Genomic DNA, 15,523 nt, shown 5'->3' with positions numbered 1-15,523 from the left:
CTCTCAACCATATGACTGGTTCAAACTGAAACTTAAGTTTTTCTTAACCTAATCTGGCAATGTATGATTTTGCAAGTGTTATTTTTGAAGGGAGAATCACTCTAAATACAATTTCGACTCAAAAAAATAGTTTTGACAATACTTTCCTCCATTGAACCGCTAGTAGCGCTCGTGAGCTCAAACCCAATTCTCCAAACTATACAAAATAAACGAAGAAGAAGTAAAGCGGAAGTGACGTTAAATGTTGTCATGGCGTCTCACATGTAAATCATCCAGCTTCAAAAAATTAACAAAAGTCTTTATTGGGATATTTTAAGGTACGTTTGCACATTTTGTTTCATAGTTACATGGTTAATAGAGTTGTTAGTACAGTGAGTCTGTTAAAGTGAGCGAGGATTCTTCATTTAGTGAACAGAAACAGCACTTTGAGCAGCGCCAACCTGCTATCACTGAAGCTAGTTCTGCTAGCCATAGTTAGAATGAGGTTTTTGTGTGCATTTAACTTCATAAACATGCTGCTTAAACTTTAAGTTATTAATGAAGAAGGACTCTTTGTTTCCTTGACATCGATCTTTCCATTGAGGGTTCAGTTTTTGATCTGATCATGCCTTATTGTGTTAAACTAACGCTCTCTATGCTATGTTCAGGTTAAAGTAAAGCACCTGGCTGTAGGAGTCTTCCAGGACCAAAAACATGAGCACTCAAGTAAGTAAAAAATAAATAATTATGATAACAATTCATTTAGCTTGGATTGAATATAACATTTCCATAGCTTCAGGATAAATGAATCAAAGATTAACTGTAAGTCTGTGTTTTGATTTCAGTACAGCATCCTCTTCAAACAAGAACACGGTGAGTTACATTGTTATTACACTAACCTTTCTGTGCAGCTACATATTTTTGTATGTTATTGCCTTATTATGAGAGTCCTCTCATTCAGACCTCTTACAAACCCTACCTGACACTTCAGATGACACATAACTTGTGATAAATACAGACAGCTGGCATTGTACCTTTAGCCAAGCCCTGATACAGATTATTTGTCTGCTTCATTGAGCCTCTTTGTGCTCCAAAATGTTATGTTAATCTGAAAGCTAGAACTATAAATATTATTAATACATTTAAAAAAGAAAAAGTTTTAGAGTATCAGTTGTTACAGAATCAGGTTTACTGCCAAGTAGGCTTACAGATTTGAGGAATTTGTGTTGATGTTTTGGTGCAAAATCCATTTATATAGAGGTAGAATAAAGAAGTGGAAAGCCAGAAGCAGAAGTATTTCTGCAGACAAGGAACTAAATAGAAAAAGGTAAACAGCATTGTATATAAAGAATGCATAATAGTATAATAAGAAATAATTACACTGTAATAAAGCAGGAATGAATAAGATGATGGTGGTTTTTGAGTGTCATGTCAGGGTGGGTGGGGGTGGAGTCAGGTGGGTATGAGGAGAAGAAACAGTTCTTGTGGTTTGCGGTTTGGACCACAGACTTATGCTAGAGAAGGGGGTCTTAAAGAGAGTGAGGAGTTTGCCCAAACCACCTATGAACCCCTGGGAGTGTAGTGAAGTCAGAAAGTGTGTTGAATCGAAGTATCAAATCAATTGATAAGGTCTATTGACAATAGCAAAAATAAACATCCAGTCTTGTACTTGAAATACTCGTCCATTCAGCACTGTTTATATCTTTGGAGGTTTAACATGCGTTTGTCTCCCGTCAGCACACGATGATGCCATCTGGACAGCAGCGTGGGGGAAAAGTGAGGCGGATGGGACAGAAACGATTGTCACAGGCTCATTGGATGATATGGTGAAAGTCTGGAAATGGTGAGTATGATTTTAATTTGCATGTCTTGTCTTCTATTGTCTTCATGACAGTAGAACTTCAGCAAGTGTGCAGATTTCACTGTTTCCTACCCTGATATTGTACTAGTGTGTTTGTCTTCATTTGTAACATTTTATTAACAAGAGATTTAGAAATATTTTTTAATTCACATTAATTAACATTTTATTAACAAGAGGTTTAGAAATATTTTTTGATTTAATGTGCTACAGGAACAACCTCGGTTGGACTGTTTCTTTTAAATCATAGTGTATTTAGTTGAACTGTAGGTTTTTTAGAAATGTCTCTTGGCTTAGAAGTAGTTGAGTTTATTTGGGCTGACACGGCGGAATAATCTGGTTGCCACTCCATACCTGCAGGTCAGACGAGAAGCTGGAGCTGCAGTGGACTCTGGAGGGCCACCAGCTGGGCGTGGTGTCCGTGGACATCAGTCACAACGGGGCCATCGCCGCCTCCAGCTCCCTGGACGCTCACATCCGCCTCTGGGACCTGGAGTCAGGAAAACAGATCAAGTCCATGGATGCTGGACCAGGTACGAGTGGACCTTAAAGCAACATTAATATGTACTGGTCGGTAGAACAGAACAAAGCCATGCTGCAGTCAGATAACATCATACTTTTCACAAGTACTATGAACTTATCAAATGATTTAGAGATTTATCAAACTGACTTTAATATTTCCACTTACTGTCAGCATGTTAATTTTAGGAGGGTGAAAATAACTTAATTCCCAGGGTTGACAAAATTGGTGAAATATTTTTGATAGTCAGCAAAAAATTATTTGATTATAGATTTATAACAAAGTCTGTTTGAAGCAAATTTATGGAACAAATAAATTTAGCTTCTTGATTATTATTATTGTTTTTTAAAATAAAAATAACATTTTGTGACCCTCCACCCATACAAAATCAGAAAGTAAATTCTATTTTAAAAAAGATAGAAAGAAAAGGAAACAAAAAAAGAAAAAGGAAGGTATATAATAATAATCAAAACTAAGATAAAAAAAATCTAAAAAGACATAGGCTTCTTTATTTTCATATACTTATACAGGCACATAACATTACATTTATTCATACCCTGTCTTTGCTTTGAAAGAAACACGTCTTTTTTGAAGCAGCTTTTCATTTTTATTTATTCTATAAGTTACTTTTTCCATCGAGTAAAAGTTCTCTACTGTTTCTAACCACTTGTATACATTTGGAGCACTCAAGCCAATCACAAGAAACTGGAAAACAAAAAAAAAGAATCTCCAAATGTATACAGCTTCTTGATTTTTAGAGCGTATTGCTGCTGTGTATTTTATATGATAATAAACTAAATATCTTCAGGTTATTCAAGCTTTGTTTGGTAAAAATGAAAAATGATGAGGAATGAGTAATTTTACACAATTTTCTAGCATTTTTTGGAAACCTGATTTTTAAAGATGGCGTCATAAAAGACATAATTTTCATCAGAATGATCAGATTTTGCAGAGCAGGTGAACACTTGGCTACATTTAGTTGTTATGGATATTGCTGATTATAAAGACAGAAAATTCCCCCTGGAGTAAATACCAGATGCTCCTCAGCAAACTCATTTTAAAAGCTTGGCTCCTTGATTCAGATGAGATTTCATGAACGTGCTCTCTCTGTCATATTGAGTGTTCCTCCGTCAGGCTCTTATCACTGAAATAAGGTCACTACAGAGAATATCCTCACCTACTTTAGTTTCCACACAAACCTTCAGGGGGCTGATGGTTCGCCTGCTCGGCAGTATGGCACAGTGAGGTTTTTTTTTAACTCACCTCTGAGAGACCCCACACCCACAAATGTGTGTTATTCTGGTTGTGTATCTTGATCCATGCTGTACTTCATCTAAATGCCATGTCACCTCCCATTAGTGATGCTCTGTTTCACACAGTGGGTGGTCTGGGTCAGTGGACTTTAGACCTTTTCTTCCCCTCTGTTGATGTACTGTATTTAAGTGGATGTGGATTCTTGTCAATGTAAAAAACATTTTTTATTCATGAAGTTTGGATTCATGATTTAATATTTAGTGTATAGAATAGATTGGCTCATTGGGGCAGAAGGAAGTCTGTGTTTTCTTGATTTGCTTTGACAAGACAGTTACAAATAAAGACAGCTGTACACAAAAATCCTTGAATCTGAGTGACACAGCCATACTGTACCCAGATAAAATAACACTCCTTTAAAATAAGTGTCTCTTAAATGTACTCAGCCTTGCCTCTGTCTCTCTGCTCTCTCTCCAGTCGATGCATGGTCGGTTGCCTTCTCCCCAGACTCTAAATACATTGCCACGGGGAGCCATCATGGCAAGGTCAACATCTTTGGTGTGGAAAGCGGCAAGAAGGAGTATTCTCTGGACACTCGAGGAAAATTCATCCTCAGTATAGCTTACGTAAGGAAACATAGATTGTCATTCTGGTCGACTGAGTGGTGACTTCTCGAGCTCAGAGTCCCGACAGACTGAGAGCTCAGTGCTGTGACGTTCTAAAGAATTGTCCTTGTGTGTTTCTTCAATTAGACAAAGGGTTTTAGCCCCTGTCTTTGAACTCTTGATCCAAATGATTAACAAAACTTTAGCACTCACGTCTCCACATTTTGAAAGTTGCAGTCATAACCAACAGCTGAACTGGTTTTCCTCCTTTTATTTGCCCTTCAGAGCCCTGATGGGAAATATTTGGCCAGTGGAGCCATCTAATTCTTCAATTAGACAAAGGGTTTTAGCCCCTGTCTTTGAACTCTTGATCCAAATGATTAACAAAACTTTAGCACTCACGTCTCCACATTTTGAAAGTTGCAGTCATAACCAACAGCTGAACTGGTTTTCCTCCTTTTATTTGCCCTTCAGAGCCCTGATGGGAAATATTTGGCCAGTGGAGCCATCGATGGAATCATCAACATCTTTGACATCGCCACTGGAAAGCTGCTCCATACACTGGAAGGTGGGTTCAGTTATTTATCGTCTTAAAATAAGTGAGCCATTTCTTTTGACTAATGGATTTAGCACTTTGGTTTTAACAGGCTGAAGGTATTTGTAATTCAGATTAAGAAAAATGTAAACATTTTGTGGTCTATACAGAATAATGTAAGTGAAAGTATACAACATAAACACACTGAATACATTTAACACAAAATGTTTCAGTATGATCCTTGAGCTGCAGCCATGAAGCTAAAACAGAGTGACTGTCTCCTCCCTCCTTAGGTCACGCTATGCCCATCAGATCCCTCACCTTCTCCCCGGACTCTCAGCTGCTGGTTACCGCCTCCGACGACGGCTACATCAAAATATACGACGTGTGAGTGCAGCTGGAAGCTTGTGGAAAAGTTTGATTGATTTAATATAAATAACTTAACTCTGAAGGAAATGCTTGTGATAACGATGCCCAAAACACACACATCAGAGTTTTTTTTTGCTCTTGTTTTGTAGGCAACATGCTAACCTGGCCGGCACTCTGAGTGGACACGGATCCTGGGTTCTTAATGTCGCCTTTTCCCCAGATGACACTCACTTTGTCTCCAGGTAAAACATTTGTTCTGTGCTGATGTTTAGAACTTGTAGTTAAACGGTGGTATTGACCCTCAAAGCCCAGATTTACAGACTTGAAGCAGACCACTTCCTTTAAAAATGTATTGTAATATTAAGAACCTGCCCTTCACTGAACATCAGAGAGCTGGGCGTGTTCTCCCTCTGTCTGCTTTCCCATGCCTCCGCTCCTGGTGTGTGAAACAGTTATCGTCTGAAGCTGTTTTTCAGACAAAGTTTCCAGCTCACAGTGCCAAGATAAACGGAGCAGGTCAGCCAGACAACACAAAACACATCACATGTTCTTTCTCTCTGCTCGCAGCTCATCGGACAAGAGCGTGAAGGTGTGGGACGCCAGCACCAGAGCCTGCATCAACACGTTCTTCGACCACCAAGACCAGGTGACACAGATAATCCCGAATCATCCTCTCTAAAGTGTTTCTAATCAGATCCAAAGTGAGGAAAGACGCCTGCTGAAGGTGCTGATGTGTTAAGTGGGGAAATCAATACATCCAATGTCTCTCACATGACCCGGTTCTGGTGTTTCAGCTCGGGATAAAGCAATAATCCCAGCTGTCATTAGATCTCTGGTTGCAGGCGCCTGTGGGGAGGCTGCTCCTTTTTTTCCAGCTAAACCTCTAATTGAAAGCACGGCTCCTCCGAGGAGATCAGAGGCGGCTGACTCTGCCATGTCGTTTTGTGTCTCATCATGAGATGACTGAGAAGCCACGGATCTACTGGGACAACTCGCTGCCAATAACTCTCAGATTTTATAACATTCTTTTAGTGAGATCTGCAACTAATGATCATTTTTACCTAAAGTTAATCCGCCAATTACTTTCACAGTTAATCCTTTAGTTTGCAAAATGTCAACAGATTATGGAAGTGATCATCGCTGCTTCCCATAGAGACGTCTGTTAGATACTTCTCCCAAAACTCCAGAGACGCTGAGAGTTCAGCATCCTGGATTGATCATCAAAATAGTTGCTGAATGATTTTTTTTGCAGCTGAGAACTCTGTTTATTTAGCTGGTTAATATTATTTTATTTTTATTATTATAATTATTATGTTTTTTAATATTATTTATTTACTTATTATATATATATTATTTTTTTTTATGTCATATTATTTTTTAAATATTATTTATTATTTTATTTATTGTTTTAAAAAACATTATTTATTGATTTACTTATTTTAAATATTATTTTTTTATGTATTTATTATTATAACTTTTTGAAATATTATTTATTTATTATTACTTTTTTTATTTTGCTGATTATTGCAGCTCTATTTTCAGCCCTTGTCTGCTAAAATCTTCTCTCTCTTTGCACTTCCTTGTGTCTGAGCACTCCAAAACCTGAAGCATTTTGTTACAATGTTTGCAAAAACCCAAAAGAACACAACTAAAGCTACTCCATTTTGATCTTGTATGCATATGAGAATGAATGCAAGTGTGAGCCTTAGTCCAGTCCATCATGTAACTATTATTTTTACTTGAATAGTTTCCAAACTTCGTTATCAAATCAAAGGTTTTATATATAATTCAAATCTCACATCCCTCCTCATCGTCTCCTCTCTCAGGTGTGGAGCGTGAAGTACAACAGCAACGGCTCCAAGATCATCTCAGCCGGCGACGACCGAGCCATCCACATCTACGACTGTCCCATGTGATGGAGGGAGTCCATGGCACAAGCTACAGGCGGCGAGGCAGCTGTTAATTCAGATCGTACAGTTGAAGTTGATGATTGGAGGAGGCGGGGTTAAAGTTGTAAAATATAATAAGGTTTTTTTTTTTGTTGCACTGGCCCGCTGCGGTCAAATAAAAGGGTTTGTTTTCTATTTCTTTTTCTGAAGCATCATTTTCATGTTTCTGATTTATTCTGGTAAAAGTATTGTTTATCAATTTCAGTGTTAATCAAGCACTGAGCTCTGAAACAGGGGAGGAAGAGATGATATATTTCAAGAGCCTAAAGAGAAACCTAAAGCAACTTTAAAATGCCACAGTGTATTCTGTGTTGCAGACTCATCAAAAACAAAGCATTCTATTGTACATTTAGGGTGTGTGCTGTAAGGATCTGAAGACAAACAAACCTACCCAGCATTGTTCCTGCTTCAGTGTGCAGGAGTTTGAGAATGATCAACTTCTCCCTCGCGTGGTGAAGCAGACACACTGCAGCCACATGGAATAATGACGTTTCCTGCACAGATCATAAATCCACTCATGTCTGCTGTGATTCAAAGTTCTTTATTACATATCATCAAAGGTCCACAATGTGTGCATAATCTCAAACACATCAAACTGTACTTTTCACAATCCTCCTATACACCACACACAGCAGGTAGCCAGGTTGTAAATGAGGTGTTGCACCTCATCCAGACAGGCAAATATCCTTTGTTTGATTTTCTTCTAATAAAATCAGCTCAGGTACCAGAAAGAAATAAGTCCAGGGTTCTGTCTGCAACAGTTTATAAAAAGAAAAAACCTCACTGAGATGTTTCTGGCAGTACGAGTCATTTCTAAATATGGCTGCATGTACGTGCTCCTCCAACTGCATTTCTTAGCTGTTATCATAGTCCCCTTCGTGATGAACCTCTCACTCATCAGTCTCAAGGCAGCTGGTTCCAAGTTATTGCTGCATCACTCTCTCGAAGTGGTTGCAGATTTCATCCTGAATCATCAAAACTGCTGCAGAATCGTCATCTTCAGTAGTGACCCATGATGATGAGGCAGTCCGTGTGCCCGCCTGTTAATGAGGTTCAAGGCTACACTGTCTGTTTTCTGTGAAGATCCAGGTTTTTGCAGTCCAGGAACAAAAATGAGCAAACAGTTTGGCCCCATCAACTCCTACAAGCAGATTTCATCATTACACCTGCAGCACTTACTTCATAGACTGCTGCACAATAAATCACAGACACGGCTACTTACATTACAGAAAGGCTTTAGATCCATCTACACTTGGGCGACGTGTTACATATACGGACTTGTGATCAACATGTTTCTGTCCTGAATGTATACAGAGCGAGTGTTAACATCCTTTTTGTCGTCCAGCTTACTTTTCATACATAGAGGATTACTCATGTCTTCTTTACACTTTAAAAGCTTTTTTTTTTAACTCAATAACAAACCTTATTCTTTGTTCAAGCCTAGAGAAAGGTGAAATGTTCGGCAGTACTTTCACTGGAATGCACAGATGTCAAACTTCTCTGCTCTTGATGTGCTCATGAAGACAAACGAGGCATTTGTGTTGACAGTTTTTGGCACACTGAAAACTCAACACACTTGCCTTGTGGGAATATCTACGGTGATTGACTACATGTTTAAAAAAAACGGACCCAGGCTTGATAGTGAGCTCAAAGGCTGCACAAGCTAAAGCAGCATGGATGCAGTTATAATGTGACAGTGTGACTCTAAAAGATAAAAACCCCTGATCTGCTCAAAGTCCAGGCCTAAGAAGTTCCTCCGCTGTGGTCACCTCATGTTGTTAAAAAGTGAAGTACAGGAGGCAGTGATCACTACGAGGGCTGATTTATCTACATTCCTTTAAAAAGACAGGATTCACTTTAATCAGTCGAAGTTTAAGAAGATAAGACAAATTGTTTTCACTTATGTCTTCATATTTCACATTAACCCTTCGCAAAAAAAAGGCCAGGAGAAGTGGCAAAAAAAAGGCATAATGATGACACCGAAGTGTACCGAAAGACAAACATCAACACTTGAACTCTGCTGCATTACATCAGCACTTAACAGATCCACTAAAGGCTGGTAGAAGCAGCTACACAGCCGAGCAGTTACCCTAAGGCCAGACTCAGATCTGGGCACCTTCCTGCCTTTACTGAGGTGACTTCAGGTTCCTGTCCTGGTCTTTTCACCAGTGTCTGGACTCGACCAGCTCAGCGCGCAGGCTCAGTCTCTTCAGAGTCTCGTATCCTACCACGATGAGCACTGACGTGGGCGTGGAGGAAATGATGCGGGCTGACAGCCCCTTGGTCATCCCCCAGACGCCCTCCTCTGCCAGCAGCTGTTTGAAGGTCTCGATAACAGACGATCGACCCTCCACCTGAGACAGACAAGGACTCAATTAGTCCTCTATTATTTACTAAACATCTTATTTGATACATTACATTGTAATATAATATATATATATATATATATATATATATATATATATATATATATATATATATATAGTGCTTGGAGGTATATTCTGTGTTCTTTGCTCAGAATGTATTACACTTAAGAGACAGCATGGTGAGGCCGGTTTGGCCCTGTGGTTGAGTAATGCGCTCCATGTATGGAGGCTGTGGTCCTTGAAGCAGGCAGCCCTGGTTTGACTCAACCTTCAGCCTTTTGTTGCATGTCACTCCCCACTCTCTCTCTCTTAGTTCCCTTCTCTATCCCCTCTCCTTTCCTATCCTCTCTGAATAAAAAGAGCCCCCAAAATAAACTTGAACAAAAAACAACATGGACGCTCAAACGACATGAAAACTGAAAGAAAAAACAGCAGAATCTTCAAAAGTAAGCCCATCATGTTCACCAGCTGTCCAACCACCCTGATGTTGTTCTGCAAACAGGACCTGGTTGAGAAACTATTGAGCAATGACTTGAAGGAGGAAGTGGAACTACAGAATAAAGGAGCTGACTCCAGCTGTCGGTGTTGAGAGACTTCGACAGATTTTGCAGAGAAGTGCAAACTCAATATCAAACATCTTGGAAGATGACATTAATGAAATGGATCTCTACATGTTTATTTAACTGACAGCTGTTTTACACAATGTAATGTCAGATTTGGACTTATATTTCTACATGAATGCTGCAAACTTGAACCCTAGATAGAGCCAAAGACCGTCCACTTTTGTCTGTCCACACAAACTTATTTGCAATATGTTTGTTTTTGCTGACACCATGCATCTGTAGAGTGAAGGACAGACTATGATGCTTCAAACACAGTTGCAGGGTTCATCTCTGTTCTTTAACACATGCTCTGTTAGTGGATCCAAGACATTAAACCTAGTATCTATGTTTGGTAGAGAAGCTGTGCAGATGCTCTCAACATCTCTTATCATTGCTGTGTGATAACTCTGTAACTTTGTTTTTTTTCTTGGACTATGCTCACTGCATCGTTCACTTCATATCATTACGGAACAGACTGTGTTTTAGCAACCTGGTGCAACTTTCCCTTTGCAATATCTAAACTATGCACAAGTAGGAAGTGTCCAGTGTATAGTGTATATGTTTATTATATTTTATTCTTATTTTTTACCTTTAATTATTCTACTCTCCTGTCTCTTTCTGAAAATGCTGTAATAAAAAAATATCCCCTAATCATTGGATCAATAAAGTTTATCTTATCTACATTATATTCATCTATAACTGTTCTGTCTTTATTTAGTTGTAGTAGATTAGACAAAGTGGGTTATTATCGGGCTCTTTAGTCACTAATTGGGTGAATTCATGTTGTCCAGTGTCTTTCATCCAGACATGATCGACTTCAACCTTTGGTCACATTTGGATGTTAACTCCTGGATTAAAAGTTTCAGTTTCTTTGCTCTCTGTACTTCCATCGTTTGAAACTTACCTTTTCTAACTTTTAGTCCATCACTTCTTAAAAGATCCTGCTTCATAGGAGCTCTTAAAGTCAAGGTTTTCATGCTACCTTCAAGTCTTTCTTTCTTCCAAAAATATGCCTAAAAAATAAATCTGAGGAGTAAATGTTCAACATTTAAAAACTACCCTCAAAATCACTAATCATACTTTTAAACCTTCTGATTTCCCTGAGATGAAACTTGAACTCATCAGTGGGGCACATCAAGACATCAGTAGTTTTCAGTGTTTACCTGTACTCTTGCTCGAACAACATCCATGGGGTTGGTGATGGTGGAGGCGGTTGCTGCTGCCATTGGTCCTGCCAAAGCCTGCAGAATCAGATGGGGGCACTCACTGGGTGCCATCAAGGAGAGCTGCTCTAAAAACACAAAGGATAAACAAAACAGTGTGAGGGAGGGAGATGTAACTTATGAACAGCAGATACTGCTGTAGTAGTTATTACTGCAAGAGCTTTAAAGATTGAGTTGTGTAGAAGAACTCTGTCACACTCACAGCTTGCAGGTTGTTGACTTACCTGCATAAAAGTGATAAAAAGGCCACCAGAGAGCACTGTTTGGGATGTACGTGAGTAATGACGCCACGTAGCCTCTGTAAAATCCCTTGAAGCCATCTGCTGCAAATATCTGCACTGTGATTTCCCGTGTTTGCCCAAAAGTCAGTCTACTCTTACTTGTTGCAAGCATCATTTTGGGTTTCGCCTTAAAGCGTGTCAGGTGTTCGCCCTGTCCTTGCATCATCAGGTGCTGAGACACCACATCAATGGGCACCGTGATGGTCTGCGCCACCAGGGATGCGGCCCCTCCCGCCACCACCGACTTCACCGTGTTGCTGGGCGAGTACTGGGACACGTACTTGCGCACCAGTTCATAGGTGGTGATATAAGCCTGTCCTGAGACCAACGTGAAAGTGTTGACCATGAAGCCCCGGTACAGGCCCTGCACGCCCTCATTTCGTAGGATCTTGCAGAAAGCATCAATGGTGCCAGAGTAGAGCGCCTTCCCCTTCTGGACCTGGAGCCTGGTGCGGATGAGGCTGGCTGGGTAGACGGTGGCCCTGGTGGTGAGGGTCATGAACACACCCAGGGAGTAGAATTTCCTCTTGTCCAGGTCCTCCCATTCTATGATTTGGATGGCACCTTTCTGATGCATGATGCCAGCCAGGCCAACGCTGCACCCCTAAAGTCTCGTACCGGCAGTTTTCAATCCTCTGACTTCCATCACTCCTGAAACAAAGAACATTCTGCATGAGTGAAGCTCTGAGAGCACAAGAACAAACATACAGAGTATTCATTTATTCATCTATTTGTTCATCATTTGAATTTTAAATGTGAACCACTTCATAGATAACACAACACACGTACCCCGTACAATAACAACATGAAAGAGGCAGCAGCTAATAATTATTTCTATTATTAATACGTCTGCCTGATATCATTTTCCCTTCATTCATCTTTTTTTGTGTGTTAGAATAAAAAATGTTTGATTGCAAATGTCTATTGACATACAAGAGTCATACCAGCAATAAATCCAAAGCTGAAGATAGCTTCTGTTCGCTGCTTCAGAATCTAAACTTGCAGAACGTCTGATTCTCCATCTTCTGCATTTACTGTTCTGTAAGCATGTCAGTCATTTTAGGTGTAGCCTTGACAGTGTCCAGAAACCACTATCCAATTTGTAAAACCTTTATTCTATTTGTAAAAACACAATAAAAGGGAGATTTCGCTGTTTTTTTGTGCTAATCCAAAACCACAACACTTAAGACTTGTCAGTTCTGACCACTGTTATTCCTTATAGTCTTTTTTTTCTATTTAAAATATCTGAAGCTTCTTAAAGATAATCTATTTCAGGTTTGACACATCCAAGTAGCATGGTTTTAGATCAGGATCTGGTCAAACAGTAAAAAAGCAGTGAAATCTCTCTTTTCGCATATTCACACATCTGAAACTGTCCTTTAAAAAGTCTGTAGACTCGCTGGGATAAGCAAGTCCAGGTCTGACAAGACTACATGTAGTTGTTTGGGATCAGGACCTCACCCAATGTGGTCTAGAGGTGGAAAAAAAACAGTGAAATCTCCTCTTTTTAAATGTTCCACATTAGAAGAAAGATATCACAAATATTAAACTATATTTGGAAAAGTCTGTAGCCTGTCAAAGATACTCCAGTCCAGATCAGACAAGTCTAAGTCTAGCAGCTCAGGATCAGGATTCAGGACCCTTCACTTTAACGATCAGAAGCTGTGAATCAGAGGTTAACTTCATTCAGTGTGGTCAAGAAATACAAGATCAAAAGTTGATGGTGATATAAGGCACAAATGACACGAGGAAGCCGCACTACTTCTCTTAGAGCTGGAACAAACTATAAAACAAGTTCTCTAAAATTAAAGAAAAAATACTGTGGTTACTGAATAGTTGATGAATTTTATAAAGAGTTTGACACTATGGTAATTAAATTATATTTTTTAGCATTATGGTGAATCAGATATTGTTATTTTGTAACATTTTCATTTGTTCTTCTTTGTTTGCAACATCGTTTAACAAGTTCAATCAATCGATCTTTATTATATAGCGCCAAATCAAAACAAATGTTATCTCAAGACGCTTTACAAACAGAGCAGGTCTAGACTGTACACTATGTTAAATTATTAACGAAGACCAAACATCAAGACAAGATCCTGTTCCATTTTACAGACAGCACTCTGCCTTAATTCATCTTAACCCACCATGAGTAGGATTCAGGTTCAGGTTCAGGTTCAGGTTACTTTATTTGTACTCATAGGTAAACTTGCAGCCAGTGAGATGTTAGGTCAATACAGAGGTAGAAGACAGATGTCAGACAGAACAAACTACTTAAGGTGCAAAACAAATAAAAATCCTAAAACGAATCCAACAATAAAAATGGTAAAATCAGTAGATATGATAAAAGTGCTAAAGGTTCTACTTAAAACGCATATCAGAAAACAGTCAACCATTAAAAACTAATAAAAACACGTGAATAAATAAGAAAATATGGGCTCAATTCTTAAAATTGGAGGTTGACTGTGTGAGAAAATAAATGCTATTGCTTGTTCAGCTCAGTGAGTAGAGCACTTTGCAACATTTAGGAAGTTACAGCTACAAGGACAAACTTCCTTTAACAGGCAGAAACCTTGAGCAGGACCAGACTCATGTTAGACACACATCTGCCAAGTTCAAATGCTGAAAGGTGTTAGAGAAACACTCTACTTTTTCAATCCATCTCAAGCCTGCTGCAAATCCTGCATAGTTCAAGGTCTGCAGCAATAAGAGTGTGATCTTTTGAAGTTTTTATAAAGTAAACAGGGTAAGAAACAAGGAATCTGCCCATCCAGTTGCAAAGCACAGTTCCACTGTATGAGCTCTTCATTCAGACCAAACTACAGCACATCAGCACATTTCCCACGGTTGTATTCGATTTGGTAAATGACTGTTTTTTGCAGACCTACCTTTATCAAACTTTCAACATCAACCCCTGCAACGTTTAGGGTACAAGTCACAACCTGACAGACCTGACAGACATGTCACAGCAAAGGACGGGCTGCTTGACCTGCAGTATCAGCAAAACACATCCACAGAGGACAATGCGGGTTTGTGTAACTGCCTGGGTCAACGCGGAAATGGCATTTTACAATGAAGATCTCTGCTTTATGAACAGATGTTTCAGACACAGGAAGACGGGAAGTTTGAATGCATGGTCTAGCATGCTAACTAGAACAAAATGTACACTTCTCTGCAGGGCAAGGAGGATGTGCAGTCCGTGTACACATATAAAATCATTATAAGTCCTTGTTTTCATTTTAAAGTACATTAGCTACCTGGCATGGATATTTTACATGATCAATCAGTTTAATCAGACCTCTTTATTGTTGTTTTCCAACAGCTGGAGCAGCGAATAAGAAGCACGTGCAATGTCAGAGTGATCCGTGGGTGTGTTCTAACTAGCTAACGTGGCTAACAACACGAGTGACAAAGAAACACACTAGTTTTTAAAACACGCAGATTGAACTAACCTGTGAAGGGGTCGTGTAGCTGGGGTTCACCTCCCTCCTCCACCGTCGCAGTTACGAAACTGAGCTGTTGTGTTAAACTCATACGGCCTGTTCTGCTGCAAGGTGGGTCATAGCCTCCGTCCATTACTGCTGGGAACAAACACTGTGAAAGGTGAAAGGTCACAGGTTATTTTCAACTCATCGCACTGTTACTGTGAAAAGATGTTTTCTTAAACAGAGTAAATAATACAGTGTGTATAAAGTTAGCCCCGAGGAGGGCCTCTGTAACTGTGGTGTTTACTTTGAGAGCGGTTTGTTGAAGCTGACGATAATGCTGCATTCAGGGACCACATTCTAACGTGGGGATTTTTAAAACTACATTCAATAGCAGGGTTACAGAGTTAAATGACATCAGCAAATAACAGTAGAAATATTGATATGTAGCTATACAAATATATTTGCTACAAATCAAGTAGATTTAAGACCAATCAAATGTACTCCAAGATATCAGAGCTCATTACCGAGAAGAATCGTCCTTGTCTGAGTTTTATTTT

At 39.4% G+C, this 15,523-nt stretch overlaps 2 protein-coding genes across 5 annotated transcripts; one reads left to right on the top strand and one right to left on the bottom strand.

Moving 5' to 3' along the window:
* The first annotated feature begins 182 nt into the window (after positions 1 to 182).
* wdr61 (WD repeat domain 61) lies at positions 183 to 7,201 on the top strand. The gene is made up of 11 exons (XM_034686179.1): positions 183 to 317; positions 648 to 705; positions 825 to 852; positions 1,717 to 1,822; positions 2,198 to 2,370; positions 4,086 to 4,234; positions 4,688 to 4,781; positions 5,042 to 5,135; positions 5,267 to 5,359; positions 5,685 to 5,763; positions 6,944 to 7,201. Exons 2-11 carry the CDS (start codon positions 694 to 696, stop codon positions 7,031 to 7,033), a joined length of 918 nt encoding a protein of 305 aa, XP_034542070.1. The 5' UTR covers positions 183 to 317; positions 648 to 693; the 3' UTR covers positions 7,034 to 7,201.
* Positions 7,202 to 7,588: 387 nt separating this feature from the next.
* On the bottom strand, positions 7,589 to 15,329 carry slc25a44a (solute carrier family 25 member 44a). 4 transcript variants are annotated; one of them, XM_034686174.1, is made up of 5 exons: positions 15,271 to 15,329; positions 14,991 to 15,132; positions 11,482 to 12,189; positions 11,198 to 11,325; positions 7,589 to 9,420 (listed from the first exon to the last, which is right to left on the bottom strand). In XM_034686174.1, exons 3-5 carry the CDS (start codon positions 12,113 to 12,115, stop codon positions 9,229 to 9,231), a joined length of 954 nt encoding a protein of 317 aa, XP_034542065.1. In that variant the 5' UTR covers positions 12,116 to 12,189; positions 14,991 to 15,132; positions 15,271 to 15,329; the 3' UTR covers positions 7,589 to 9,228. The 4 variants fall into 4 exon arrangements, with proteins under 4 accessions (XP_034542065.1, XP_034542066.1, XP_034542068.1 ...); XM_034686175.1 differs by having other exon boundaries at positions 14,991 to 15,287; XM_034686177.1 differs by lacking the exons at positions 14,991 to 15,132; positions 15,271 to 15,329 and adding an exon at positions 14,837 to 14,947.
* Between the last annotated feature and the right edge of the window lie 194 nt (positions 15,330 to 15,523).

This window comes from Notolabrus celidotus, chromosome 6 (genome assembly GCF_009762535.1).
Source record: "Notolabrus celidotus isolate fNotCel1 chromosome 6, fNotCel1.pri, whole genome shotgun sequence".
NCBI classification, from domain to species: Eukaryota; Metazoa; Chordata; class Actinopteri; order Labriformes; family Labridae; genus Notolabrus; species Notolabrus celidotus.
This window is presented reverse-complemented; position numbering and strand designations above follow the sequence as displayed.

What these genes read in the sequence shown, in the direction of transcription:
- wdr61 (XM_034686179.1), top strand. An exon ending in TCATCCTCAGTATAGCTTAC is followed by an intron (nt 4,235 to 4,687) that starts GTAAGGAAACAT and finishes TTTGCCCTTCAG; the next exon opens with AGCCCTGATGGGAAATATTT. An exon ending in GCTGCTCCATACACTGGAAG is followed by an intron (nt 4,782 to 5,041) that starts GTGGGTTCAGTT and finishes CTCCCTCCTTAG; the next exon opens with GTCACGCTATGCCCATCAGA.
- slc25a44a (XM_034686174.1), bottom strand. Translation starts at nt 12,115, where the DNA reads ATGCATCAGAAAGGTGCCATCCAAATCATAGAATGGGAGGACCTGGAC. An exon ending in TTTTTATCACTTTTATGCAG is followed by an intron (nt 11,326 to 11,481) that starts GTAAGTCAACAA and finishes TTGTGTTTTTAG; the next exon opens with AGCAGCTCTCCTTGATGGCA. An exon ending in TTGTTCGAGCAAGAGTACAG is followed by an intron (nt 9,421 to 11,197) that starts GTAAACACTGAA and finishes TGTCTGTCTCAG; the next exon opens with GTGGAGGGTCGATCGTCTGT.